General features: G+C 59.3%; 2 protein-coding genes across 3 annotated transcripts in view; both read left to right on the top strand.

Moving 5' to 3' along the window:
* The first annotated feature begins 4,924 nt into the window (after positions 1 to 4,924).
* BCAM (basal cell adhesion molecule (Lutheran blood group)) lies at positions 4,925 to 14,067 on the top strand. Its single transcript, XM_042919912.1, has 15 exons — positions 4,925 to 5,066; positions 6,782 to 6,903; positions 7,503 to 7,731; positions 7,826 to 7,896; positions 8,080 to 8,176; positions 8,274 to 8,456; positions 8,925 to 9,061; positions 9,430 to 9,586; positions 11,593 to 11,708; positions 11,818 to 11,959; positions 12,151 to 12,287; positions 12,471 to 12,615; positions 12,727 to 12,871; positions 13,354 to 13,471; positions 13,589 to 14,067. Exons 1-15 carry the CDS (start codon positions 4,985 to 4,987, stop codon positions 13,592 to 13,594), a joined length of 1,887 nt encoding a protein of 628 aa, XP_042775846.1. The 5' UTR covers positions 4,925 to 4,984; the 3' UTR covers positions 13,595 to 14,067.
* A 6,143-nt stretch (positions 14,068 to 20,210) lies between these two features.
* Positions 20,211 to 26,570, top strand: part of NECTIN2 (nectin cell adhesion molecule 2) — a 29,438-nt gene continuing 23,078 nt past the window's right edge. For both annotated transcript variants that reach the window (XM_042919334.1, XM_042919335.1), the window contains exon 1: positions 20,211 to 20,589. In XM_042919334.1, coding sequence (XP_042775268.1) covers positions 20,496 to 20,589 — 94 coding nt within the window. In that variant the 5' untranslated portion in view covers positions 20,211 to 20,495. The remainder of the gene's footprint in view (positions 20,590 to 26,570) is intronic.

The following is a 26,570-nucleotide window of genomic DNA, read 5'->3' as shown; positions in this document are numbered from 1 at the left end:
GCGGGCAGCTGACCCGGCCTGGGAGGTCAGGGAGGGCCTCCAGGAGGAGACATCCGAGCTGGGACTGAAAAGATGTGGGGAAGGTATCCCAGGGCAGAGGGGAACGATTTTAGAGAACCAGGATGGGAAAGGGAGCCGTGAAAGGGAACAGAATCTCTCATGGGCCAGGATTTGGGGAAGGGCTCGGCCCTGTGGTTCTGGGCAGGGTGCAATCGCACCTCTCCGGGTGGTGGCCAAGCTTCGAGTTTAGGCGCCGCCCCGCCCCACAGCGTGGTCCCCTGAGGCAGTCTGGCTGCTTACGTGGTGGCTGAAGGCTTGATGGAGAGGTTTCTAGTGACCCAGGCAGAGGCTACCTAATCTTGGGAGTCCTGCAGCATCACCCCTGCCCCGTTCTCATCTTTACACGTGAGTCCCCAAAGGGCACAGATGTAAGAGGAAGGGACCTAGACACCCCCCCCCCCACCTCAGTGGAGCGTCAAGGTGGGGTTGTAGCATATGGAACGAGAGATACCGTCGCAGGCATCTTAGGAAGATAGAAGGTGTCCCAGAGAAACCAGTCCCCGCTTTTTGGCATTATTAGTTCCTGATTCAAAGCATAGCAGGACGGGGGCAGCTGGGTGGCTCTGTCAGTTGAGCATCCCACCCTTGTTTTCAGCCCAGGTCATGATCTCACGGTGCGCGAGTTCGAGCCCCACGTCGGGCTCGGTGCTGACAGCTCAGAGCGGGGAGCCCGCTTCGGATTCTGCGTCTCCCTCGCTCTCTGCCCCTCCCCCGCTCACGTTCCGTTTCTCTCAAAGATGAATACATGTTGAACACTTTTCGGAAGAGCGTGTGACTCTCGACCTCAGGACTCTGAGCTCAGCCTCCACATTGGGTGCAGAGATTACTTGAAGATAAATAAATAGAAAACGTTTTTTTTTTTTTTTTTAAAGTTCTTATCTAAACTTTCCCTGCACAGCTAACTCTTGTTGTCCAACCCAAAATGCACACACAGTGACCTCCAAGACAACACAGACTCCCGATGGTTCCATCTTCCAGACGCAAATCTGGAATGACGGGGGAATCACCATTCCCCTCCAGACGTATCCTGATCCCGTGTTGCCCAAGCTGCGAACTAGTTTCAAGTGGACCATCACACAGTGTGTGTAAAATAATGGACACACTCGTCCCCCTTATCCACGAGGGGGACGGTTCCAAGACCCCTACTGGATGCCTGAAACCACAGAGGGTATCGAACGCCAGCCATACTTTGTTTTCGACTAGCGACTTAGTGCGTGGATGTCTGGACAAACCTACGATACAGTTTAATTCACAAGCTAGGTACACTGAGATATAAGCAACACCTAACGACGAAAAAGAACAGTTCAAACAATCTACGGTGATCAAAGTTACGTGACTGTGGTCTCTCCCTGGGAATGCCTTCTGTACTGTACTCGCCCTTCTTCTGATGACGGGAGACGATGAAAGGCCCGCGGAATAAGCTGAAGCGAGGGGAATGACTTAAGCATGAGGACATAAACTTGGGCTACACCTGCCCTTCCTAAATGGACTTCAAAAGGAGAATCATCTGCTTCCAGGGCCACTGTTGAGGGCAAGCAACCTGGAAAGGGAAACTGAGGATGGGGGAGGGGGGGAGGAGCTGTAGAGGAAAAATGAGGCTTGTTAATGACAATGTGTAAGTAGTGACACCAGGGGCACCTGGGAGGCTCAGTCCATTGCACTGTCAGACTCTTTCTCGATTTCGGCTCAGGTCATGAACCCAAGGTCACGGGAGGGAGCCCTCGTGTCAGGCTCCCTCTGCACCGCCCCCGCCCCCCCCCCCGCCCTCCCCCCACTGCTCCTGCTCTCTCCCTAAAACAAAATGAAATGAATAAAATGTGGGGGCGCCTGGGTAGCTCAGTCGGTTAAGTGGCCAACTCTCCCATTTCGGCTCAGGTCATGATCGCAACAGTTTGTGAGTTCGAGCCCGGCATCGGGCTCTGCACTCACAGCACAGAGCCTGCTTGGGATCTCTCTCTCTCTCTCTCTCTCTCTCTCTCTTTCTCTCAAAAATAAATAAACATTTAAAAAATTAAATAACTATGCCACTGAATTTCCAAAGTGTACCAATTTTTTTTTACTGTGCTTCAAATAAATAGAAAAAAATAGTTATAAAAAATAAATAAATATGAAATGTGTACTATATACACATGAGACAGGAAGGATGGGACTGGGAAATTCGTTTATTCCATTCGTATTTACTCTGTTCCTCCTGCCAAGCACTGTTCTAGGCGCTGGAGATTCAGTGGTAAACAAAACAAAGTTTCGGTTCTCTTAGGGCTTATGTTCTACGCAAGACAATAAAACATAAGCATGTTGCATCAGTGCTATGGAGGGAAAATGTAGTAAGATAAGGGAAATAAGGAATGGCTGGGATAGCAGGAATTGCTATTTGAAATAAGATGGTCAAGGGAAACTGATGAGGGTGATGTTGGAGAAGAGCTCTGAAGCCAGTAAAGGAGGGAGCTGTGTGGACAAGAATGTCCCGGCAGAGGGAGGAGCAAGTGCAAAGGTCCTGAGGCCAGCACACGGCTGGCATTGGAGGAATGGCACGGAAGCAAAGTGGCCAGCGCAGCAAGAGCAGAGCTAGCAAAGGGGAAGAGAAAGAACGATGGGGTCAGGGAGGTACCAAGGACTGAGGACCTGGTGAGCCATGGAGTAGACTTTAGCTTTTACTTTGGGAGGAACCCTGGAATGATTCTGAGCAGAAGAGTGACGTGGGTTGACTCCCATTTTAACGGGATCCCTCCGGCTGTTTTGTGGGAAGAAATGGTAGGGGATGAGGGCAGATGACGTTAGGGTACCCGTTTCTGCAGGTCTGTGAGGGACTGTGGCTGGTATTTATGCCTTCCCTCCCTCATTCACATTCCACACCAGTCCTTCTCTTCACCTAGACCCTTGGCCGGTTGGATTCTTGAGGAAGATGGACTGATGAGAGGGTGCCTACTAGGGTCCAGCCCAAGCAACAGGGGCACGAGCGGGAGCCAGAAGAGCTGGGGAGTGGGTGTCGGGGGTCGCAGTGTGTGAGCTGGTCCCAGGGAGCCCTTGAAGGTGTATTTGTCCAGGAGTGAGTGTGAATATTTTTTTAATGTTTATTTATTTTTGAGAAAGAGAGAGACAGAGCACGAACAGGGGAAGAGCAGAGAAGAGACGGAAACACAGAACCTGAAGCAGGCTCCAGGCTGTCAGCACAGAGCTCAACACGGGGCTCAACACGGGGCTCGGCACGGGGCTCGGCACGGGGCTCAGCACGGGGCTCGAACCCACAAACCGCAAGATCTTGACCTGAGCCAAAGTCAGATGCTTAACCGACTGAGCCACCCAGGCACCCCATGTCCATGAGTGACTTTGTATCATGTGTCCTGCGGTGCTCCAGTGAGCCCGTGTGCTCCTGACTTTTGAGCCCTGCAAACCTTCCCTGAGCACCTGCTCTGTGTCTGGCCTTATGCTGGGGACACAGCAGTGACCAACAGAGACCGCCCCGGCCCTGCCCTCAGGGATTTACAGTCCAGTGAGGGGACAGCTTAATCCCCAGAGTGGTGGTCATCTCCAGGATGACCCAGAGTGTGCAGGACCGGGGTGGGGGAGCCCAGGGGGTTGGGGGAGCCCTTGATCCAGCCAGGGAGCAGGGAGGGCATCCCGGAGGAGGCAACGGTGTGACTAATACTAAAGGGTCTCTTCTGCCGGTGTAACGGTTGCTCTCCTGTATCACCAAAGAATAAAGTAGCGCCTTGACCAGTCTGACCAACAACTCCCAAGCTGACCTGTAATTGAAGCCTTCCTTCCGTGTCTGATGGGCAAAGGCATCTTACCAGTGACCACCCCCCCCCCCATTCTGACCAGTGTCCAGGGCTAGCTACTCCCTATATAACCAGTGACATTTCTCCCGCCCCCCCCCCAACCCCCACCCCCAGAGGATTTTGTCCCAGTCAGACCTGGCTTGTGAGAAGCTTCGGACAGTCTGATCTGTGACCCCCCAACTGACCTGTGACCCTTCCAACCCACAGCTCTGCTCTTCCCTCCTCCCCTCAGGCGCCCTAGCCTGCTCCCCTCCCCCTCTCACCTGCTCCCTCCAGCCTAATTCTCCTGCCCTGCCCCCCAAGGTTGTGAGGGAGTGAAGGGGAGAGGAAGGGAGGAAGGAGGGTGGCATTCCTGGGATTCCCTGGATGGGGAGAAGAGAGGGAGGGCCCTACGGAGTGGAGGAGAGCCCAGGAAAGAGCACCCCACAGCACTCGCTCTCCCCACCCCTCCCCCCCATCATCACAGAGACCCGGGCTGAACTGAGGTTTGAAGGCCGTGAAATTTAAGAGATTGAACTGATGGGTTCCAGGCCACTGGTCACACAGGAAAGCAGCCCCTAGCACGGGCTCCAGGGAAGAGCCTCACCAGGCACCCTGGAGGAAGCTGCTCTAGGCCACCGATCAGGCGGGGCACCGCTGGTTGTACTGGGAGAGGGGAGTGCAAGCCCCCGGTCATGCTGGGAACCACCGGTTACCCTGGGAGAGGCCAGCGCAGGCCACTCACTGGTTGTGCGGGGTCGGCTGGGTAAAATCAACTGGGCAAGCCCCGGTCACCTGCCGTGATGACCCCTGGTCCGAATTAGGGGGGATGGCGGCCGCAGCGGGGTGGTGAGGTCACAGCCCAGGACACTGGTTAGACTGGTCGGTCAGGCCACCGCCGCGGGCACCGGTCAGCCCGAGCCAGGCAGCCCAGAGCTTGGGGGCAGAGGGAGCCCCGCTCCGGGCCCGGGCCGGGCGCTGGGAGGTCCGCTCCGGGCAGTGGGAGGTCTTGGCGGGGCGCCCGGGTTTGAGGGGGGAGACCCAAGGGGGGGCTCGGGAGGGCGGGGCGGGGCGGGGCTGCCAGGGGCGGGGCCTGATCGCTCCCAGCCCCGCGGCCGCCGGAGCCGCAGCCCGGGCAATCGCCGCCCGCTGCCGCCGCCGCGAACATGGAGCCCCCGGACGCCCTGGCCGGGGCGCGCAGGGCCCCCAGGCTGCTGGTGCTCGCGCTCCTGCTGGGGGCGCACCCAGGTACGGCCGGGGCAGAGAGCAGGGAGCCGCTGGGGGCGGCCCCCGGGGACCCCGGGAAAGGGAAGGGGGAAGGGGATCTCCTCGACCCCAGGAAGCCAAACGTGGGAGCCCCGGGGAGGAGGGATACGGGAGCACGGGGGATACCCTTCCCAACGAGCGAGCTGGGGACGGCCCGGCAGAGGGGCTGGGCAGACGCCGGCAGGCAGCGGGTTAGTCACCACCTGAGAAGCCAGCCCCCTCCGCGCTCGGGACCAAGGAGCGAAGGGGCCCTCAGCCCCTGGAATCGGAGTCCCGGGACTCCTGCTTCCTCAGACCCAAAGGTCCAGGCCTCCAGTGGCCGGAGTGGCTTCCCCAGGACACAGGAGACCAAGACCCCGGGGCTTCCCTCTGAAAGGTTCTCAAGTTTTGCGAGGGTCGGGGACCTTCCAGCTAGATCGCAGGGAACCACATGCGTTTGAGGCTTCCCCCGATCTGGACTCAGAGCCAGGCTCTAAAGAACTCCCCTCCCTCGCGGAAGGGCTGGAGCGCTGGCCCTGGGCAGTGACGGCAGAACAGTGTTTCCGAGTGACCGTGCCCTCTTCCTGGGGCCCAGATAAATCCACACACCTGCGTGGTGGTGGGATGGGGAGGAGGCCTTGAGGGGCCGGCAGCCAGGGACAGAGGGATGGGAGAGATTAGGGAAGAGAGATCTCTCCATCCTCCTCCTGTCTGTTGCTCAGACTAGCCCCAGGCACCAGCCTGGCCCCACAGCCCTCCCCTGGGCCAGGCCTGGGCCAGAGGTGGGTGCCTGGGAATCCAGGCCCCCGGCACAAGCATGGCAAATAGTGGGTCCCCAGGGGCAGGGCTGGGTCAAGCTGGGCGGGGAAGGAAAGGGAGGTTCTCAGAAGTGAGAGCTGATGCCAGGATGCCAGCCCAGGGGGTGAGAGAGCATGGTTTCTCCAATGGGAACAGCTCTGTCTGCCAGGATCCTGGGACAGGAGTCCAGCCGCCCCCACTCCCGCTCCCTTCTCCCTGAGGACCCGCCATCCTGGGCCTCACCGCTCGCCTAATCGGAGGGGACACACCTTATCCCCTTCCCTGCTCGGCAAAGAGGCAGAGGGGCCAAGGGGTGGGTAGGGGGATCTGGTGCCAGGCCGGGCAGGTCTGGGCCAGCCTGTCCCTCCCACATTCCTGAAACCTGCCCAGCCCTGTCCCCCCTGACCGCCCCCACACACCCATTCTGCCTCAGCTGCAGCCCCAGCCCCCGACTCCTGACAGAGACCCAGGGGCTGAGAGAGACGGAGACAGACTGTCAGGCTGACAGAGAGGCAGGGACTGTGGGACTAGAGATGGAGACCCAGAGTGAGAGACACAGATCCCTGGCGACGTGCCAGGCCCTGCGCAGGGTGCTGGAGGCCAAGGGATGAGCCAGAGCTGGCCCTGCCCTTGGGGGGCGGCTGGTCTAGTGGAAAGCACAAGGACAGGTGCGGTCTTACCCCAGGAGGATTGGACAGAAGCAGCCAGGGCCCAATGTGGCCCGGGGGAGGAGCCCGTAGTCCTGTGGAGAGAGATGGAGACAAATGCTGATGGGAGGGAGGAGGGGCTGGGGTCCTGGACCCTGGGTCTGAGGGAGGAGGGCACTGGGAGCCAGGACTCCTGGGACCTGGGGGAGGAGGGGCTCTGTCTGGAGGGCTGTCCCCAACAGAGGCAGAAAGAGCTCAGTGGCTCTCCTGTAGGTGCCCAGGCCGAGGTCCACTTATCCGTGCCTTCCCTGGTGGAGGTGATGAAAGGGGAGCCCGTCGCCCTGAACTGCACCCCCCTGGGGGCCCACGACCATTTTGTGCTGGAATGGTTCCTGGTGAGTGCTGCAGGCTGGGGGCCAGAGGGTGGCCAAGGGGCCTGGGGGTCAGGGCACCACAGGGCTGCGAACGTGCATTCCCTCCTCCGAGCCCAAAGGACCTAAGGGCTCCATCCAGCTGCCTTTCCATTTTACAGATGGGGAAATTGAGACCCCGCCAGGGGAAGGACACTCCAAGGTCCCCTGGTGTCTGGGCACAGCTGAGACTAGAAAGAAGACGCCCCGTTCAGAGCGCGGGCTCCAGAGAGAGACCATTCAGAGACAGACAAGGAGATAGCGGGAGACCCCAGGGGTGCAGGACTAGAAGGAGAGAGGAAAAAAGAGGAGATAAGAGGCAGAGACACAGGGCTGGAGAGGGAGACAGAGAGAGGAAGAGAGATAAGAACAGAGTGTGATGGAGAACAAGGGACCTGGACCTGGGGAGAGGAAACTGACACACAGGCCAGGGAACAGGGGACCGGAGGGAGGTGACAAGAGGAGGCAGGTGACCCAGAGAGCAGCAGATGGAAAAGGTCGCGGAGAGAGATAAAGAGACACTGGGGGAGGCAGGCCAGGCGGCCTGGAGCTGAGCCCCGCCCCCGCCCCCCACCCCCCCACAGGCAGACCGCTCTGGGGTCCGCCACCGCCTGGCCTCGGCCGAGCTGCAGGGCTCCGAGCTGCAGGGCACGGTGCATGACTCTCGGGGCCGCAGCCCCCCGTACCAGCTGGACGCCCGGGGGCGCCTGGTGCTGACCGAGGCCCAGGTGGGCGACGAGCAGAACTATGTGTGCGTGGTGAAGGCGGGCGCGGCGGGCAGCGCCGAGGCCACCACGCGGCTGCACATGTTCGGTGAGTGTCTGCGGGCCCCCCCCCCCCCCCACGGAAGAGGCGGTTGGGCGAGAGCCCAGGAGAGGGGCTCCTGACCCGACCGTCTCCCCCACAGCAAAACCAGAGGCCACCGAGGTCTCCCCCAACAAAGGGATCCTGTCTGTGGTGGATGACTTTGCCCAGGAGGTACCTCGGGCTGGACCTGGATTCCAGGGGCGGGGGGGCTGGGAGGTGGGGGGAGGTTTGCACTCCTGCATCCTGGGGGAGGAGAGGGCTGGGGAACCCAGACTCCTGTATCCGGAGCGAGGAGAAGTCGGGTCCCCCCCGCCCCGACCTCAGGGCCCAGGGCCACGCCTGTGTCTGCCTTAGATCGCCACCTGCAACAGCCGGAACGGGAACCCGGCCCCCCAGATCACGTGGTACCGGAACGGGCAGCGGCTGGAGGTGCCCATGGAGGTGAACTCAGGTGAGCGGGCGCGGGAGCCCAGCTGGACGCGGGACGGCGCCGGGTGGTGGCGGGGGGGGGGGGCTGGCTGACCCGCCGCCTCCTCCCTCTCTGCCAGACGGCTACATGACCAGCCGCACGGTGCGGGAGGCCTCAGGCCTGCAGTCTCTCACCAGCACCCTGTACCTGCGGCTCCACAAGGCCGACCGGGACGCCAGCTTCCTTTGCTCCGTGCGCTACCACCTGCCCGCGGGCCGGCACGGCCGCCTGGACAGCCCTGCCTTCCGCCTCACCCTGCACTGTGAGTCCAGGCTGGTCCCCACCTCCCCGGCCGCGGCCCCCCTCACCTGCCTGAGGCCTGGCCCCGCAAGCCCTCCGGGGGGGCCCCCCCCCGTCCTGACCTCTGACCGCCTCCAGCGCCCGGAGGCCCATAGAGCCTCGCACCCGAACCACGCCCCGTCCTCTCACACCAGCTCGGGGGCCCGGAGTCCCTCGCGGACCTGTCGCCCACGCCGACCTCTGACCCTTGAGCTGCACTCTCAGCTCAGCTCCACCTGTGACCTCTCTGGTCGCTGATCTCAGAATGAGCGGGAACCTGAGCTGTGACAGATGTGACCTCTACCCTTTGACCGACCGCAGCCTTCCCCTTGGCTGGGGCCTGACCTCTCTGCCCTGAGCCAGCCCTGGCCTTTTACCCTTGACCTGACCTACCCTCGACCCTGACCATGAGTCTGCCCTGACCCGTCTTCCCCTTTGCCCTTTCTCTTAGATCCCACGGAACACGTGAATTTCTGGGTGGACAGCCCCTCCACCACCGAGGGCTGGGTACGCGAGGGGGACTCCGTCCAGCTGTTTTGCCGGGGGGACGGCAGCCCCAACCCCGAATACACATTCTTCCGCCTTCAGGTGACTCACCCCGTCGTTCCTTTGGAAGTCCTGGCCCCTGACCTCTGTGACATATTGGCCCCCGCCGCCTTCTGACCTTTCACCTGGGTGGCCCCCGGCTCAGCGAGGCGCCTGCCTGTTGACCCAGGAGCTCACAGGACCTCTGAGCCCTGACTTGAGAGAGTCTGAACTCAGCTCGATACCCAGCCGGGGTGGCCCCTGGCCTGGCAGGGCCTCTGCCCCCTTGCTTGAGTGGGCTCTGATCTAGCACGATGCTAACCCGGTGACCCCTGACTCTGACCCGGTTGACCCCGACCCAGCATGACCCCCGCCCCCACCCCCGGACCAGGGCGGCTCCTGAGCCGGGTTCCTCATCCCTGGTCACCCAGGACAAGCAGGAGGACGTGCTGAAAACAAATCTTGAGGGGAACTTGACCCTGGAGGGGGTTCAGCGGGGCCAGAGCGGGACCTACGGCTGCAGGGTGGAGGACTACGACGCTGCTGAGGACGCGGAGCTCTCCAAAACCCTGGAGCTGCGCGTGGCCTGTGAGCGTCCCGGGGGGATGGGCAGGGGGACCCCGGCACCAGCGGCCTCCTCGCCCTCACCCCCACACAGCCCCGCCGGCAACCCTTTCCACTTCTGGGGTCCTCGTCCTGGCCTGGATGGTCCCCTCTGCCCCCTGGGTGCCTGCCCCAGCCCCCTCCAGTCTCCCATACGAAGCAGCCAGGGAGCTCCCTCCAAAGCACACACCTGATATCCCCCCACTCTGAACCTGCCGTGGCTCCCGAGTGCCCCGATCCACCCCGGCCTTCAAGGCCCACCTGGCTGGCCGCGCCTTTGGCTGACCCATCTCCCCACCAAGGCAGTCTCCTCATCCCAGCCGAGCGCCTCTCGCCGTTTCCAGGTTAACACCCCTGCTTTCCACCATCCACTTTCCAGCCTTCTGAGTCTGCTTGCACCTGAGCACTGTGCAAAGGCCCTGCTCCTCCTTGGCCCTCCTTCTGCTTCCTTCCCTGGGGCTAGACCCCGTGACCAGGGCTGGGGAGACATCTATGAACGAGACAGCCCAGCCCCCCCCCTTCACAGAGATCTCGGTCAAGTAGGGGAGACAGGTGGTGAATGCTGAACAAGGTGCTTTGAGTAGCGATGGAGCCCCTATAGGGACTGACGCAGAGTGAGGGGATGAGGGACTGGCCAGGCGAGCGGGGACTGTTCTAGATGGAGGGTGGTGCAGGCTCCGTCTGTCTCCGTCCCCAGGAAGCAGATTCGGATTCAGAGAGCTGCCAGGCAGGAGGTTTATGGGAAGCGCCTTGGGATCCCCACTGATGGAGGCTGGAGTGGAGGCTGGGGAGGGCACGGAAGCAGGACCGGGCAGAGGCAGAAGATTGGTCTCAGTTGTAGTCTAAAGGTCTCAGTCGGCCCCGCAGGGTGCTGGGGAAGCTGGGATGGCCCCACTTGGGGGTAAGGGAGCTGGGCCTTTATAACCCCACACCAACCGGGCATTGCACGTGGCCTGCCCGAGGAAGGGGGCATGACCTTGAGCGAGGGGCTCTCCGCAGCTGAGGCAGTTCCCAGAGAGGGCTGACAGCTGAGGGCTGACAGCTGACATCCTTCTCAACAGCTGGGGGAGAACAAATCCTTCAGCGCTAGAGGGGAAATCTCAGTGTCCGCCACGGGGGGACAGAGAGGCCTCCCTGAGAAGGGGCCGTTTGGGAAAACCAAAGAATGGGATCAGAAACGCGAAGAGCCGGAAGAGGAGCTCCCAGGCCGGGGGAACAGCAGGTGCGAAGGCCCCGAGGCAGGACCCAACATGGCGTACTGGAGAGAAACCAAGAGAGTAGGGTAGCTGGTGTTTGGGACAAAGGTTGGGGGTGGGGGTGGGGGTGGGGGCGTGCGGTGAGAAGTGAGGTTGAGGAGGTAGGTAGAGGTCAGACCAAGCAGGATCCTGGGGGCTTTATCAAAGAATTTGGCCTCTGTATACTGGGCAACCACTGCGAGGTTTCACACGGAGGGCAGGGCTGACGGGTGTGTGGTTCGAAAAGATCCGTCTGGCAGCTCAGGGGAGGAAGCCTGGCCAGCGGGGACACCGGCGAGGAGGTGGCTGCAAGGTGGTCCGGGCAGTCGGACCCGGACGTCAGAGACGGAGAGAAGTGGGAAGGTCCATTTCGAAGGCGGGGCAGACAGGGGCTCGATGAAAAGATGGGTAGAGGGGTTTGGGTGGTCAATCCGAGAAGGAACACCTTGCCACCATCACAGCCCCCCCCCCCCACCGGTCATGCATTAACTGTGGGCCCAGTCATCGGCTCTGGAAGAAGGTGGCTGAGATGGGGCCTGTGTTTTGGAGTTAGATGTGGGCTCAAGGCTTGGCCTGGATGGGAGCGTGGAAAGTCCGTGGAGAGAGAGAGAGAAAACAAGGAGAAACACCTGACAAGCTCTTCTTCTGGTTGTGCACTCACATCTGCGCCCCCCACCCCCACCCAGTCGCCCTAGAGAGCCCCTAAGCCGAGTGGGTGAGGGTCTGGGGAAGGTGACAGTCTGTCCCCCCCTCCAGACCTGGACCCCCTTGAGCTCAGCACCAGGGAGGAACTTTCCTTACCCTTGGGCAACAGCACAGCCGTGAACTGCTCCGTGCAAGGTCTGCCCACGCCTGCCCTGCGCTGGACCAAGGTGAGAGAGAAAGGAGCCCCGCAGCCTGGGGACCCTCAGCCTGCACCCTCTCCCGTCTCTCGACCCCCTCCCTCACACCCGCCTGGCCGCCTCCTCCTCTCCCTGCCAGGACTCAATCCCCCTGGGGAACGGCCCCACGCTCTCTCTGAGCTCCATTACCTTCGATTCTGCGGGCACCTACATCTGTGAGGCCTCCATGCCCACCGTCCCCCTCCTCAGCCGCTCCCAGAGCTTCAAGCTGCTGGTCCAAGGTTCGGGATGGGGCAGGTTTGGTTGGGGACAGCGGGCGGGCGGCTGTGGGGGTGGGGGAGCAGGACAAATGAGACGGGTCCACGGCTGGTGCCTCTGTCTTCGGTTCCTGTCCCCTCTGTCCTTCTCTTTCTCTCCTCCTCCTTCCCCTTCTCCGATGGGCTTCCCACTCTCCCCCCACCACCACCCACAGGGCCACCAGAATTAAGGGCAGAAGAGACCCAGCCCAGGAGTGAGGGCAGCTGGAGGGAAGGAGATGAAGTCAGGCTGGTCTGCTCTGCCCGTGGCTACCCGGAGCCCAAACTCAGCTGGAGCCAACTGGGGGGCAGTGTAAGGGACCTTCCCCCCCATCCCGAGCCCTGCGGGACCCAGGCGCCCTCCCCCAAGCCCCTTGGGGAATCCTGCCCTCTCCCCGATCGTGGCCAGCCACTCCCCGGGGGACTGGCCGTCTTCACCTCTGCCCTCACCCGAGCCCTTGAGCCCACGGGCCGGGGCTGACCCAAGCCTCCACAGCCAGCAGAGCCGGCCCCCAGAGGGCAGGGCTGGGTGAGCAGCTCCCTGACCCTGAAGGTGACCAGTGCCTTGAGCAGAGACGGGGTCTCCTGTGAGGCCTCCAACCCCCACGGGAACGTCCTGCACGTGTTTCACTTCGGCTCTGGTGAGGAACTTGGTGGTGGGGGGGGGGGGGGCGGTTGTGCACAGGACCCTGGCGGGGGGACACACAGAGCACCGCTGGCTGACCCCCTCCTCCTCCGTCCTGTCCCTGCAGTGGCGCCCCAGACTTCCCAGGCCGGAGTGGCTGTCATGGCCGTGGCCGTCAGCGTGGGCCTCCTGCTCCTCGTCGTTGCTGCCTTCTATTGCATGAGACGCAAGGGTCGCCCCGGCTGCTGCCGGCAGGGGGAAAAGGGGGCTCCGTGAGTGGCCTGCAACCCTGGAATTGACTTCTGTGACCCGACCTCACCCCTGCACCCGACTCTGACTTCGCCTCCAACCTGAACCCCGAACCCAGCCCACGTGGCCAACCTCAGCTCCCTCCCGTCCTCAACCCCAGACCCAAACACATCCCCGGCCCTGACCCCAACCCCGACCCGCATCTTATATTCAACCCCAGACCCCGAACACATGCCCAGACAGCCCCAGCCCCAAACCCGGTTTGTAGCCAACCTCAACCTCTCCAACCCTCCGAGCTCACGGCCACCCTCCGCTCCAATGCTCCAATCCGTAGCCACCTCCAGACCCATCTCCAACTCCTACATGGTCCTGCCCACCCATCCCTAACCCCAAAGCCTTTACCACCCCCCCACCCCATCCCCCAAGGCCATCCCAACCGGAAGAGCCCCATCCTCAGTCCTTCCCCCAGGCATGACCGCCTCCAACGTGCCCTCTCCTCTCCCAGGCCACCTGGGGAGCCAGAGCTGAGCCACTCAGGGTCCGAGCGGCCTGAGCAGACAGGTCTTCTCACAGGGGGCGCCTCTGGAGGAGCCAGGCATGGCAGCGGGGGCTTCGGAGATGAGGTGGGTGAGGGCCTGGGCACCCTGATGGTGGGGGGGGGGGAGCTGCGGGGAGGCGGGGAGGGGTGGAAGGGCCCTCGTGAGCACAAGCGCAGGCTGACCTCTCTACCTCGTCCCCAGTGCTGAGCCCAAGGGCCTCCGGGAGGCTGCACTAGACCAGACATCAGAGAATCAGCGTCAGAGAACCAGGCCTGCTCACGCCTCCGCCCGCCCCCACCTTCCCACTTCTCCCCGGCCCTCCCTTCCCTTCCTTCCTCTGCAGGCTGGGCAGGGACCTACAGCAGCCACTGCTGCGGGGAGGGAGGGAGGGGCGGTGGGGAGGAGGGGACCTTCCTCCAGGGAATGTGACTCTCAGGCCCCAGAATAGCTCCTGGACCCAAGCCCGGGACCTGGCCCGGGACAGGACGAGGCTCCGAGGCTCCAAGGCTCTGAGGGTCGGCCGGCGCGGGCGACTTTTACCTCCCGCCCCCGTTACTGGTCCCCCACCCCACCTGACGTCCTACTGCATAGTCCGACACTGGATCCGGGCCCCTGCCCCCACCCCAGCTCCCATCATCTGTGGACACTGGAGTCCGGAATAAATGCTGTCTGTCACATCACGCCAGGCTGTGGGCAGAGCCTCCTGTGGGGGACGAGACGGGAAGGGGGCGCAGGTGACACTCCCTGCCCCCACCCTCCTTGCAAGACCTGGGAGAAGTCTGATGTCACGGAGAAAGAATAAGAAAGAGGGTGGAAGAGTGAGGCGCCAAGGGTCCAGAGGGTGCTGAGAACCGGCACCCTCTTGGAGGATGGGGTGCTCTTCCCATAAGGAAAATTCTCAAATCTGTCTTGCAGAGCCCAAGGGAATTGAAGCTGCAGGATGGGGGGAAGCTTTCTCTCTCTCTCGGAGCTGTGGAGGGGATGGAATTAGGGTGGAGCCGCGCCCTCCGGGGGAGGCATGGTGTTTGCAACGGAGGGTTCCCTAGGGAAGGAGGGGTGGCTTAGAGGAACCCACAGAAGGGTTTCCGGGGCAGAGAAGAGAGATAGCAAAAACAGTGAGGCCAGTTAGACTCCCTGAGGCTAAGGAAGAGCGATTTGAGAGAGAGATGGAAAGAAGGGGAGGTGGGGAAGGGGGTGGACCGCAGAAGCTCAGAGGAGATAAGAGCGAGACAGAGATCTGGGGAGAGAGAGGCAGAGACGGACAAACAGGGACAAGGAGAGCCAGACAACTGGAACTCAAAGACAAGTACCGTCAGAAAGGGAAAGAAAATAAGGCCGAAAGGAGCAGCTGAGAAGCAGCGGGAGGGGGGTGGGAGATGGGCATGTGTGACCTTGGCCGAGGGGCCACCTCCCGGAGCCCATCAAATGGAGATCAGTCACATCTGGCCAGTGGAGGGCCACCATAAGGCATGCGCATGCCGGGAGGTCTCTGCCCTCTGGCCTCCAGTCTCAGGCAAGTGGTTCTGCTTCTCTGTCCTCAGTTTGCTCATCCACAAAATGGACAAAGTGGGGTCCATCGCCCTGGGAAACTGGCGAGCTGCTATGGGAGTCTCCTGGTAGGCGACCGAGCAGCACGCCGGGGTCCCCCGGTACAGAAGAGCTCACCGGCCTGATTAAGATGCTCAGATCCCACTGTTTATTGAATCAGCTTAAAACAAATGAGAGAAGCTGGAGAGAAGAGGTGGGTTAACCCGCTTAGATCAGGGCACGAGTGATCAAAGGTCCCCACCACCTGAGTTCTGGGACACACACAGCTCTAAAATCGTGTCTCACGGCATGGCTCTGATGCTCACGGTGGAGGGTGAACCAGGGGGTTCTGCACCCAAAAGGGTGTCAGGGCCACCTGGGGGCAAACGCCCCCAGCCACGACTGTAGCTGTTTGAAAACCTGCTTGCCACCCATGGCTTTTACCTCCATGGCTTGGGCACAGGCGTCAGGGAACAAAGCTGGGGGTCACCAACAAGAAACGCCTATGGACACACAGACACTTGGGGCTGCCTCGACCCGTCCATCCTTCCCATCTATATGGAAATCATTTTTGTGCAGGTTTCTTTTTTCTTTAAGTAGGCTCCCACGCCCACGGTGGGGCTTGAACTCACCACCCTGAGACCAAGAGTTGCGAGTTCTACCAACTGAGCCAGCCAGACGCCCCTATGTTCAATCCACACTGTCACTGCAGAGCTTGATAACAGGGCTGGAACTCACCAACCGTGAGATTAGGACTTGAGCCGAAATCAAGAGTGGACGCTCAACTGACTGAGCCATCCCCCCTGGCGCCCCTGTGAGTCGCTTCTTCAGTTCCATCCTTTGATTCATCACCTATCTGTCTCCTTATTTGTGCGGTTTTCTTGTTTTCTATATGGCAGAAGTGAATGTTTAAAAAAAAAAAATACAGCAGAAACATATAGAGGGTCATAGACTAGTTGAGAGAATTTGATAACCATGCAAAGTGTTTCTACAAAGCCTGTCACAGAGTGTGTTTTCGGTATGTGTTTATTATTAGTATCATCATCCGAGGAAAATGGAGGGAAAGAGAGAAAAGCAAAATAGGGTCCTTTGGTCCAGGGAAGAGACCAGGTGGAGAGAGAGAGACCACTGTAAGAACAGACATTGGTCAGGAGGGATCTGGGGAGCTGGAGAGGGGGTGAGCAGATGGCTAGGGGGAGGGAAGAGAGGGGACCCCAGGGAGGAAGGGGGTGCTCAGCACCTGGTCCTTGAGTTAATGAGAGGAGGGTCCCAGCCCTCCTCCCTGGAAGATATACATTTGCATAAGGTCCCTCATCTGTCTGGCATCCCAGGCAATTTGCATACAGATGGCAGCCTGTGCCCTCAGCCTGACCCCTCCCACCTTGGACAAGGGTCTGGGGGAAGGGGCAAGAGGGATCTCCTGCAGGATCTGGGGCTCCGGGAAGTAAAAGCAAGTTTGCAGTAAACTACCCTTGTTTACAACCTTCTGTGGCTCCCTATTGCTCTCAAGTGCATGAACCGCCCTTCACCTGGCATTTAGGACCTAAGATGTTGCCCCTCACACACAGCCCACCCCTCCCTCTCTCACACATGCCCCTGCCTTGTCTCTTCATGACTTTACTATTCCTGGAATGCCCTTCCCGGTTTCCCCCATTGTCATAAAGCTTGCCTGTCCTTCAAAGCCTGGGCATCTGGAAGGATTCTGAAAAGTTTTCACTCCCCTTTTCCTGCCCTGGCAACTTTACAGGAATCTGTGCCTTTTTTGGGCTCCCATAGCTTTTATTAGTAAGGATATGTTTGGCTGCAAACGACCAAAAAAAAAAAAAAAAAAAAATGGAAGTAAAAAATTCGTGTAAATGAAAAGGGAAATTATTCACTTGTATAACCAGGCTGACTATCTTCAGGCATAGCTGGATCCAGGGGCTCAAATAGTCTCATCAGAAAGCTGTCCTGGGGTGCTTGGGTGGCTCAGTCAGTTAAGCATCTGACTTTTTTTCTTTTTTTCCCCCAGTTTATTTATTTATTTTGAAAGAGAGAGAGAGAGTGGGAGGGGCAGAGAGAGAATCCCAAACTGGTTCTGAGCTCTCACTCTCAGCAAGGAACCCAATGTGGGGCTCCGTCTCATGAACTGAACCATGAGATCATGACTGGAACTGAAGTCAAGAGTCAGTCACTTAACTGACCAAGCCACCCAAGTACTCCAAGCACCTGACTCTTGATCTCAGCTCAAGTCCTCTTGTCATCGGGGCCCTGAACTCAAGCCCTATGTCGGGGTGTGAAGCCTACTTTAAAAAAAATAAATAAAATAAAATAAAATAAAATAAAATAAAATAAAATAAAATAAAATAAAATAAAACAAAATAAAATATAACAAAATAAAATATAACAAAATAAAATAAAAGTCTTATCAAAAAAATTGTGTTCCTTTACTATTAATTCAAGAGGAAGTCTCAGGGCTAATTCCCATTGGACAGGAATGGGCCCCACCCCCACCTTTGAACCAATCCTAGTGGCCAAGGGATCAAATGCACTGATTGGCCAGGACAGGATCAGACTCCCTCTGAACCAAAAGGACTGAGTGTAGGGGATGCCCTATAGGAAAACTTGGTAGTAGGGTAGTAGACTGTTGGAAGAAGAAAAAGAGGTTACAGGTTGCCAGGCAGGTAAATACTCGGCACCAACTTCAAAGCTCTATCAGAAAGACGTTGGCCTTGTGCCTATACCTCCCGGAGGCTATGGCTCTTCAGCGAAGTGCCATGGGACTTCTCGACACTGAAAGTTGACTCCTCAGGCATGAGACCCACCCAGGCATTTGTCAATAAACATGGCAGTGTGCAGCCTCATGTATGTCCCCTTCCGCCTGTGAAGGGGCGTTCAAGTCCAGCTTACCTTCCTGGGGCTTCCCTCCTGGGCTCAAACATACCCAACAAAGAACAGCCAGAAAGAAAAGCTGAGCTCACTCACTGACAGGGCCAGAAAAGAGCAGGTGCTGCGGGCCCTTCCTGGAAGAAATCTCCCTGGGGACTGGGTATTTCGTTGAAGGGAGAGAGGGGAGTGGGGACAGAGGCAAGGATGTTACAGAGCAAATTAGTGGCAAAGCCCTCACTAAAAGCCAGAGATCCTGACCCTCTAGGCTGGCTCCAGAGTGGGGAGAGGCCAGAGAGATCACATTTACTACCCACATTTGTCCAGCTGGGCCAATACCAGGCTTGTGCCAAGCCTGAGATACATGCTATCTGAAAGACATGTAGGGTAGAGAGGATAAGAGCACGGACTGCCTGGGTTCAAACCCCTGCTTGCTACTTCCTTGCTGGGTGGCTTGGGGCCAATGGCCACCCTGTGCTCCGTGCACTTTTCAGTCGGATGGGGATCACGACAGTGTCTCCTCCGTGGGATTCTTGCGAGGAATTAACTAAGATATGTCAGATCTGGATTTGCCATTAAAAAATATATATTTAATTTAGAGAGAGAGAGAGACAGAGTGAAAGCAGGGGAGGGGCAGAGAGAGGGAGACAGAATCTGAAGCAGGCTCCCGGCTCTGAGCTGTCAGCACAGAGCACAACATGGGGCTCCAGCCCGGGAACCGCATGATCACGACCTGAGCGGAAGTCGCTTAAGGACTGAGCCACCCAGGCGCCCCTGGATTTGCCATTTTGTAACTTTGTTGGGCCATGTCACTTTCATCTCTCTGTGCCTCAGTTTCCTTATCACATAGGGTCAGGTGTGGGTTATTTGAGATAATATACTGCACTTAAATGTGTACATGGCACACAGTAAGTGCTAAATACGGTTATTAATAGTATCATTACCAAGAGAAGGCAGGTCAGTAAGAGTCTCCCCTACTCGAGACCTCGCCCTTTGGGGAGGAAAGCTGGGGCGTGTGCTGTGGGGCAGGAGGGCAAGTCTAGGGGCTCCTCTTGGTGGGGACAAGAAGGTCTCAAGCATCTGCGCCCAGCTGATCGGCGACACCCTCACCCTAGAGGAAATGGAAAGGAGGGATTTCAGGGGCTCAGTGGCATCCCCTCCCTCAGCCTCCCGCTTCCCGCCCTCACCCTGCCACACTGGGTGGCCTCACCAGCTCCCCCGGTCAGCCCTAGGAATGTGAAGAGGTAGGTGGGGGTGGGGAGGAGCGGGAGCCGCCGGGGAGAGACAAAGGGGCCGAGTCAGAGCGAGAGACACAAAGACGCGAGGAGGCTGGGAAGATAGAAGTGGGACAAGGACAAGGGGAGGGACTGGCGGAATCTGGAGGCCCGACCCTAGCCCAGCCCCGCAGGGCTAGCAGAGCGCGGGGGGCCGGTCTGTGCTGCCCCCTGGCGGGAGGCCGCCGTCACGGGGAGGTAGGGACCGAAGACAGGAGAGGACAGGGGGTTGGCGGGGAGCGAGAGCCACAGAGAACAGAGGCAGGAACAGAGACGTCGAGAGAGACAGAAACAAGAAGGCACATCGAGACACAGGGACAGAGTCAAAGGGATGGAAAGAGACGCGGGGACCAAGTGACACAGGAACGGTGTTAGAAAGACAAAGAGCAGAAACACCAGAAACACAAAGCGACTCCGACACGTGCGGACTCCAGAGGCAGAGAAATAAAGGGACGAAGGCGATCCAAAGATTGTGAGAGACATAAAGCCAGAGGCACAGAGAGGCAAAGAGAAATCTGGAAAGGAATGGCGCAGCGACGCCCAGAGTCCGGGGCAGAGCTTAGAAAGACACAGGATAAACCGAGACGCCCCCAGTAGCGAGACAGGCACTGGGCGAGGGGCAAGAACTAGGAAAGTCTCCTGGCGGGCATGGTGGGTGGGTGGGTGGGGTGGTTTCAGCTTGGGGGCGGGGCTCCAGGAGGGGGCGGGCCTATGAGAACCCACGTGCCTCACGCAGGTGTGACGACGCTTCAGCTACAGCTGAAGAGGCGGGGACAGAACTTCGCGCGGGGCTGAAACTAGGCGGGACCGAGTTCCCGGGAAGAGGCTGGACCCACTGCCAGTAGAGCGGGTGGGCGGGGCCGTCGCGGAGGCGTGGCTTCAGGGGGGCGGAGACCGCTGTAAACTCCCGAGAGGGCGTGACAGAATCTCAACCAGCCGCCCGGAGACGGGGGCGGGGCGCGAGCGGTCTCCTGGAGGGCAAAAGGGGTGGGGTTTGAGCTCCGGGGGAGGCGGAGATTGAATTCTGGGGGAGGGGCAACATCGAATTCTGGGGAGAGGCAGGTGTAAAACCCTGGGAGGGGGCGGGCGCAGAATGCTGGGCGGGGCGGGAATAAAATCCCGGGGAGGACCGGCGTGGAATCTCAGAGAGGGCGGGACAGCGTGAGCGAGTGCGGCCAGAGCCCAAGGTCGGCTCCGCGGGGGGGGAGGGAAGGGGTGGGTCCTGTGACGTCAGCGAGTCCGAGCTGCCAGAGAGAAGCCTGGGGCCGGGGGCGCCGAGCGGGGAGAGCCCGGCCCCGAGAGCAGAGCCGCGGGAGCAGAGCGGGCGGCAACCGGCCGGGAGCCGGAGCCCCTCAGGCACCTGCTCGACCGCCCAGCCGATCGGCGCTCACGGAGTGGCCCGCAGGCCCCCGCCCGGGCCCAGTCCCACCCCGGGCCCCCCCATGGCCCGGGCCGCAGCCCTCTCGCCGTCGAGATCGTCGCCGACGCTGCCACTCCTGCCGCTGCTGCTGCTGCTGCTGCTGCTCCGGGAAACCGGTGAGAAACCGCAGACGCCCACCCCCCGCGTGGACCCAACCCCTTCCCCACCTTCCGAGTGGGGAAAGACCGAGCACCCTCCCCGCTCTGCCCCCAGTTCACCGATCCCCCTCCCTCGAGCCCCCTTCCCGGCCGGCCGCACCGACTGCTACCCTTATCTCTCTGCAGCCCTCTCCCCCCGCCCACCACCACCCTTCTTAATCCCAACTCTCCATCCATCCTACACCGGACTTCTCGGTTATCCCCTCCCCCTTCCTCAGACTCTAACACCAAAAGGGTTAAATCTGAGCCTTCGCGCCCCCCGCCCCACCCCGCACTGAGCTGTCAACCCGGATCTGAGGTTCCATCTCCGCTTCCCCGCTCAGGCATGTGGGGAATTTCTCCCCCCGCTCCCCAGCAGGAGGGTCGCGACGAGGAGACAAGACCATCCCCCATTTTCCTTCTCCCAGGGTTGGGCGTTTGAGGCCTTGGGAGAACTGAGGGCAGGGGGCCAGATGTCCAGGTTCTCCAGAGGGGCTGGAGGGCTGGAACTTCGTGTTCCTTGGAGGGCCAAGGATGAGAGTTCTGGCGACCTGGGGAAGGGCCTGAGGACTCCAACCTGGGGCCTCCGGGAGCTGTCGGTTCTTGGGACCCAGAAAACAAGGGGCTGGGGCCTGGCTCCTGGGACCCAGACAAATTAGGGGCTCGGGGTCTGAGTCCCAAGTGGAATGAAGGCTAGGGGCTATGTGTCCTGGGGTCCTGGTCGAATTGGGGGCAGGAAGGGCTCAAACCTGGGTTCCAGATTGTGAGCAGGGGGCTGTGGCTCCTGGGTCCCAGGTAAAACAGGGGGTGAGGGGGGAGGCGGAAGAGGCCCTATCTCCTGGGTTTCAGATTTAATTGTAGGCATTGGAATGTCTCCTGAGATCCAGATGTAAATGCGGGCGGGGCACCCGGTTCTTGGCTTCTAGATGTAATCAAGGGCAGGAGGCTCTCTCTAGAAGCTGGCGCTCGGTCGGCTGTGTCCCCTGAAGAAAGAAGACGCTTCCCTTTCCTTGTGAGCCGTCGGCTGGGACGTCCCTGGGGAAGTTTTACCGGTTTCACTTTAGCTGAACCCCGGCAGGGAGGGGCAGGAGCTCTCCCCGGCTCCCGGTTCCGGACTCCCAGGTTTCGGGACCTTATCTTTCCTCCGGTCGCGCCCTTGGAGCCGCCGCGGGGGGGGGGGGGGGGACGCGAGGAGCCGCCGCCCTAATCCCCCGCCCCTCCCTCTGCTCTGCCCACCGACTCCCTCCCAGTCCCCTCAACCCCTCTGAGGGAGGGCGCAGCTCTCAGAGGAGGGAGAGGCTGGGACGAACAGGTGAAGAAGGTTCTGGCCCCGCCCCCTTGCAGGTGACTGGGCTCTTTATTCCCAGCTAGAAACTCTGGACACTGGAGTTTCCCAAGGGTTTGCCCAGGAAGTGTAGGCGGCAGCGGGGGGTGGGGGTGTGTGGGGGGGTGTCTTGGGAGAACCCTGAACCCTGGCTATCCCTCTGACCTCATTTGCCCCAGCTTGTCGCTGACTTGTATCCCAAGCCTTGACTCCGAGTTGGATACTGGCTCTCCCTTGGTGTCAGAGATAGGGAGATGAGGTCAGGACCTGCCGCTTGGGAGAAACGCTCAGAACCCACCTGACCTTGAGCCAGGCTTTGACTTGACTCGTGATCTCATGGAGAATTCTAGATCGCCCTAGGAGACAGGTCCTCTGTTCCTATTTCCATTTTGCAGATGGGGACACGGAGGCTTCAAAAGGGCAAGCCACATTCCCGGGGTCCACAGCCAGTCCCCAGGAAGCCAGGTGTCAGACTTCAGAGCCTTCTTGGGCCCCGCTCCATCAGGTGCCCCTGAGGCTCCATTTCCTCCTTTGTAAAACAGAGACAGTAACCCTTTCCCTCTAGGGCCAGTGGGAGGGTTCAGAGGCCTCACTGAGCCCGTGTGAAAGCTCTTAGCACCTGGGGAGGGGGCCTTCCGCCCTCCTGACCCCTCATCTTTGTGCCTTTGCTTCCCACCTTTTCTCCCTCCCCCCTTTTCTCTCTCCCTCTGTCTCTCCCTCCTTCCCTCACTTTCTCTCCACCTCCTCCCCTCTTCATTTCTCGCCTCTCTCTGCTTCTCTGGCTCTCTCCTCTCACAGAGCTCCTTCTTTCTGTCTTTCCTTGCCATCCATCTCTCTCTTTACCTGTCTCTGGCTCCTCTGTCTCCCCCCTCCTCGGCCCCTGGGGGACCGAGGCCTCTCCACCTGGGCCCCCTGCTGGGTCGCCTCCTCTCCAGTCCTCCCTAGCTTTCTTGGCTCTTCCCTGTCAGTCAGCCCGTAGTGGAGGGGGATGGGAGGAGAGGGCCTGCTGTCTCTTCTCATTAGGGAAGGGGGACTGGGCAGCGAGGTGGGGAGGGGAGCAGGGAAGGGATTCACAGACAGGGAGGGAGATACAGGGCTGGGGACGGAAGGCGGAAGGCGACGGAGAATGCGTCAGAAACAAATTTAGGGATGGGGTCAGGGACAAACCCTAGACTGGAACCGAGAGAGATGGCAGGGGGCGGGGGGAGGATGAGATGTGGCCCACAAGGGTGGGACAGAAAGATGCTGAGATGGGGCCAGAAAGGTGGAGGAGGGGGAGGGAGCTGGACAGACGCACCAGGATAAAGGCAGGAACAGCCTAAGGAGAGAGATTTAGAGCCTTGGTGACGGACTGAGAGCCCAGAAGCCCCCAGCCATCAGTGACGAGATGCCAGGACCCAGGGAGGTCAGGGCACAGGCCAGTCTCAAGGCCAGCAGTATGTGGGGGGCGCAGGGAGTGGTGGACACAGAAAGGACAGGGAGTTAAGGCACACCGGCCAGCTCCCCCGCCCCGCCAGGGACACTGTTACATTTTTAATGTCCCAACCATGCTGAGAAATGGAGGAGGAGGGGGAGGAGAAGAGAGACCCAGGGAGATGGCCCAGGCATAGACAAAGGGTATCAGAGATGCGGAGAGGCAGGCAGAGATGGGGAGACCCAGGAGGCAGGGAGGTCCCAGGGTCAGAGACATACAGCCCGTGAGAGATAGACACCAGAGACATAGACCGTGAGAGACAGACACCAGAAACCCCGAGAGTTTAGAGACCCCAGGAGACAAAGCAGGGAGCCGAATTCCAGAGACTAGGAGACCCACACCCAGAAAGACGGGCCTCTCAGGTGTCAGACATAGAGGAAAGAGAATATGAGAACAGCTAAGGATGTGGCCTGTCTTCTTGGGCCAGTGAAAATGTTCCGGGATGGACTGCCATGAGGGAGGCACAGGTCTGGGAATATACTAACGCCACTGAATTGTGCGCTTTGAGTGGGCAGATTGGATGCTATGGGAATTATATCTCAATAAAGCCGTTAGAGGGGCACCTGGGTGGCTCAGTCGGTTACGCATCCAACTCTTGATTTCAGCTCAGGTCGTGATCTCACAGTTCGTGGGATCAATCCCCGCATTAGGCTTTGTGCTGACAGTAAGGAGCCTGCTTGGGATTCTCTCTCTCTCTCTCTGTCTCTCTCTCTCTCTCTCTGCCCCTCCCCTGCTCGTGCAAGCGCTCTCGCTCACTCTCTCTCTCTCTCTCTCTTTCAAAATAAATAAATCAACTTAAAAAAAAAAATAAGGCTGTTAGAGAGAGAAATGACGGACGCAGAAAGCAGAAAGTCTGAGAGAGACAAAGGCAGAAACCAGAGAGCTGGGGAGTTGAAGACATGTAGGGACAGACTCAGGGCCCAGGAACCAGATGCAGAGAGAGATCAAGGCCTGCGGGGGTCGGGGGGGGGGTGTGGGCGGGCAGAGTCTCGGGGATGGAAACATTTTGGGGTAAATGTGGACTGGGCAGAGCGGTGAGAGCTTCTGTCTGAGGGGCTCGGCCAGGGAGGGCAGTCCTAGAGATCCAGCACCAGAAACATTAGACCCCACAGCGGGGGTCCTGGGTCCTTCTGGGGTGGGGGTGGGGGTGGCCGCTGCAGAAAGGCAGGGAGGTCTCAGCCTGGGGAGGGAGTGATAACCACCCTCTGAGAGATGGTTGGGGAAGACAGGGAGGCAGGTGCAGAAAGCCAGGCACAGAGAGCCCCATCTCCAGGCCACCACTGCTGTGGCTCGCCTCTCCCCACCCCAGACCGGCTCCCGGATGTCCGCTGCGGGGGTGGGCACTGTGATTAATGCAATTAATTAATTAGCAAGGTGGCTGAGGCAGCAGCCGAGGCCAGCGCTCATAGCACGCGGGCCTTCAAGGGCCTGCTCAAGTCCTGCCGCACCCGACAGGGCAGGTCACGGTGTTTATGGGTCTCAGGAGCCAGCCAGGCAGGAGCCCGGGAGTCAGGGCCCCCAGCCCCCTACTCGAAGTCACCATGGCACCCTCCTCTCTGCCTCGATCTTCCAACCCCGGATCTCAGGGTCTCAGGCTGTGTGTCTCTGTCTCTCTAAGTTTTCTCCCGGGCTCATGTGATGCCCCGGGCAGCCCCCACTCCGCCACCAGAAAGCCTGCAGGCCCAGGCCATAGGGACAGGAAGCGTGTCTGGGGACCCAGCTGATGCCTCATGAAGCTGTCATCAGTCTGCCTTGCTGAGGGAAGCTGAGGGAGGCCCGTGTTCCCATGGCCAGACTCTCCCCCACCGTGGTGCCAGCCACGTCCCAGCCAAGGTCAGGGCACAGGCACACTCCCAATAGCACGCTGGACACCAGGGTCCTAATTTCAAGCCAGCCGTCCTCCTGGCTTCGGTTCCCCAGCCTCCATCTAAGACGCAGAATGTCTGGGCACCAGCCCACCCCTGTGCCCCTGACTCTCAGAGCCTGTGGGCCTCACGTCCCAGCCATTCCCTGCTGAACTTGCCGCCACGTCTGGTTGATCCTTCTTCCTCACAGCCCAGCCCCCGCATCCCTGCCCCATCCCATTCCGAGGGTTCTTCCAGAAGGCACAAACCTAACCCTGTTCCTCCCCCTGGGAACAACTCTCCATGGCTTCCCAGCACCCTCAGGCAAAAGCCCAAACTTTTTTTTTCTTTTATTTTTAAATTTAATTAATTTTTTTTAAATTTACATCCAGGTTCATTAGCATAGAGTGCGACAATGATTTCAGGAGTAGATTCCTTAATGCCCCTTCCCCATTTAGCCCACAACCCCTCCAGTAACCCTCAGTTTGTTCTCCATATTTAAGTCTCGTATGTTTTGTCCCCTCCCTGTTTTTATATTATTTTTGTTTCCCTTCCCTTATGTTCATCTGTTTTGTCTCTTCAAGTCCTCATAGGAGTGACGTCATATGATTTGTGTCTTTCTCTGACTAATTTCACTTAGCATAATACCCTCCAGTTCCATCCACGTAGTTGCAAATGGCAAGATTTTGTTCTTTTTGATTGCCGAGTAATACTCCCTTGTATATATATAGACCACATCTTCTTTATCCGTTCATCCATCGATGGGCATTTGGGCTCTTTCCATACTTTGGCTATTGTCGATAGTGCTGCTATAAACATGGGGGTGCGTGTGTCCCTTCAAAACGGCATCCCTGTATCCCGCGGATAAATGCCTAGTCGTGCAATTGCTGGGTCCTAGGGTAGTTCTATTTTTAATTTTTTGAGGAACCTCCATACTGCTTTCCAGAGTGGCTGCACCAGTTTGCATTCCCACCAAACATCTTTTTTAATGTTTATTTATTTTTGAGAGAGAGAGAGAGAGAACAAGCAGGGAAGGGACAGAGACAGAGACAGAGAATCCCAAGCAGGCTCTGTGTGGAGCCCGATGCGGGGCTCGAACCCACAAACCGTGGGATTATGACCGGAACGGAAACCGAGAGTCAGATATTTAGCCGACCGAGCCACCCAGGGGCTCCCAAAGCGCAAACTCTTAATGGAGCCTCTGCCCGTGGATCTAGTGCACAGCTGATTCCCCGGCTTCACCTCATTCGTTCATCCATCATGTTTCTGGAGCTCCTACAGTGTGCCAGGCACCATTGTAGGCTCTGGCGACACATTA

This window comes from Panthera leo, chromosome E2, assembly GCF_018350215.1.
Source record: "Panthera leo isolate Ple1 chromosome E2, P.leo_Ple1_pat1.1, whole genome shotgun sequence".
In the NCBI taxonomy this organism is placed as follows: Eukaryota; Metazoa; Chordata; class Mammalia; order Carnivora; family Felidae; genus Panthera; species Panthera leo.
This window is presented reverse-complemented; position numbering and strand designations above follow the sequence as displayed.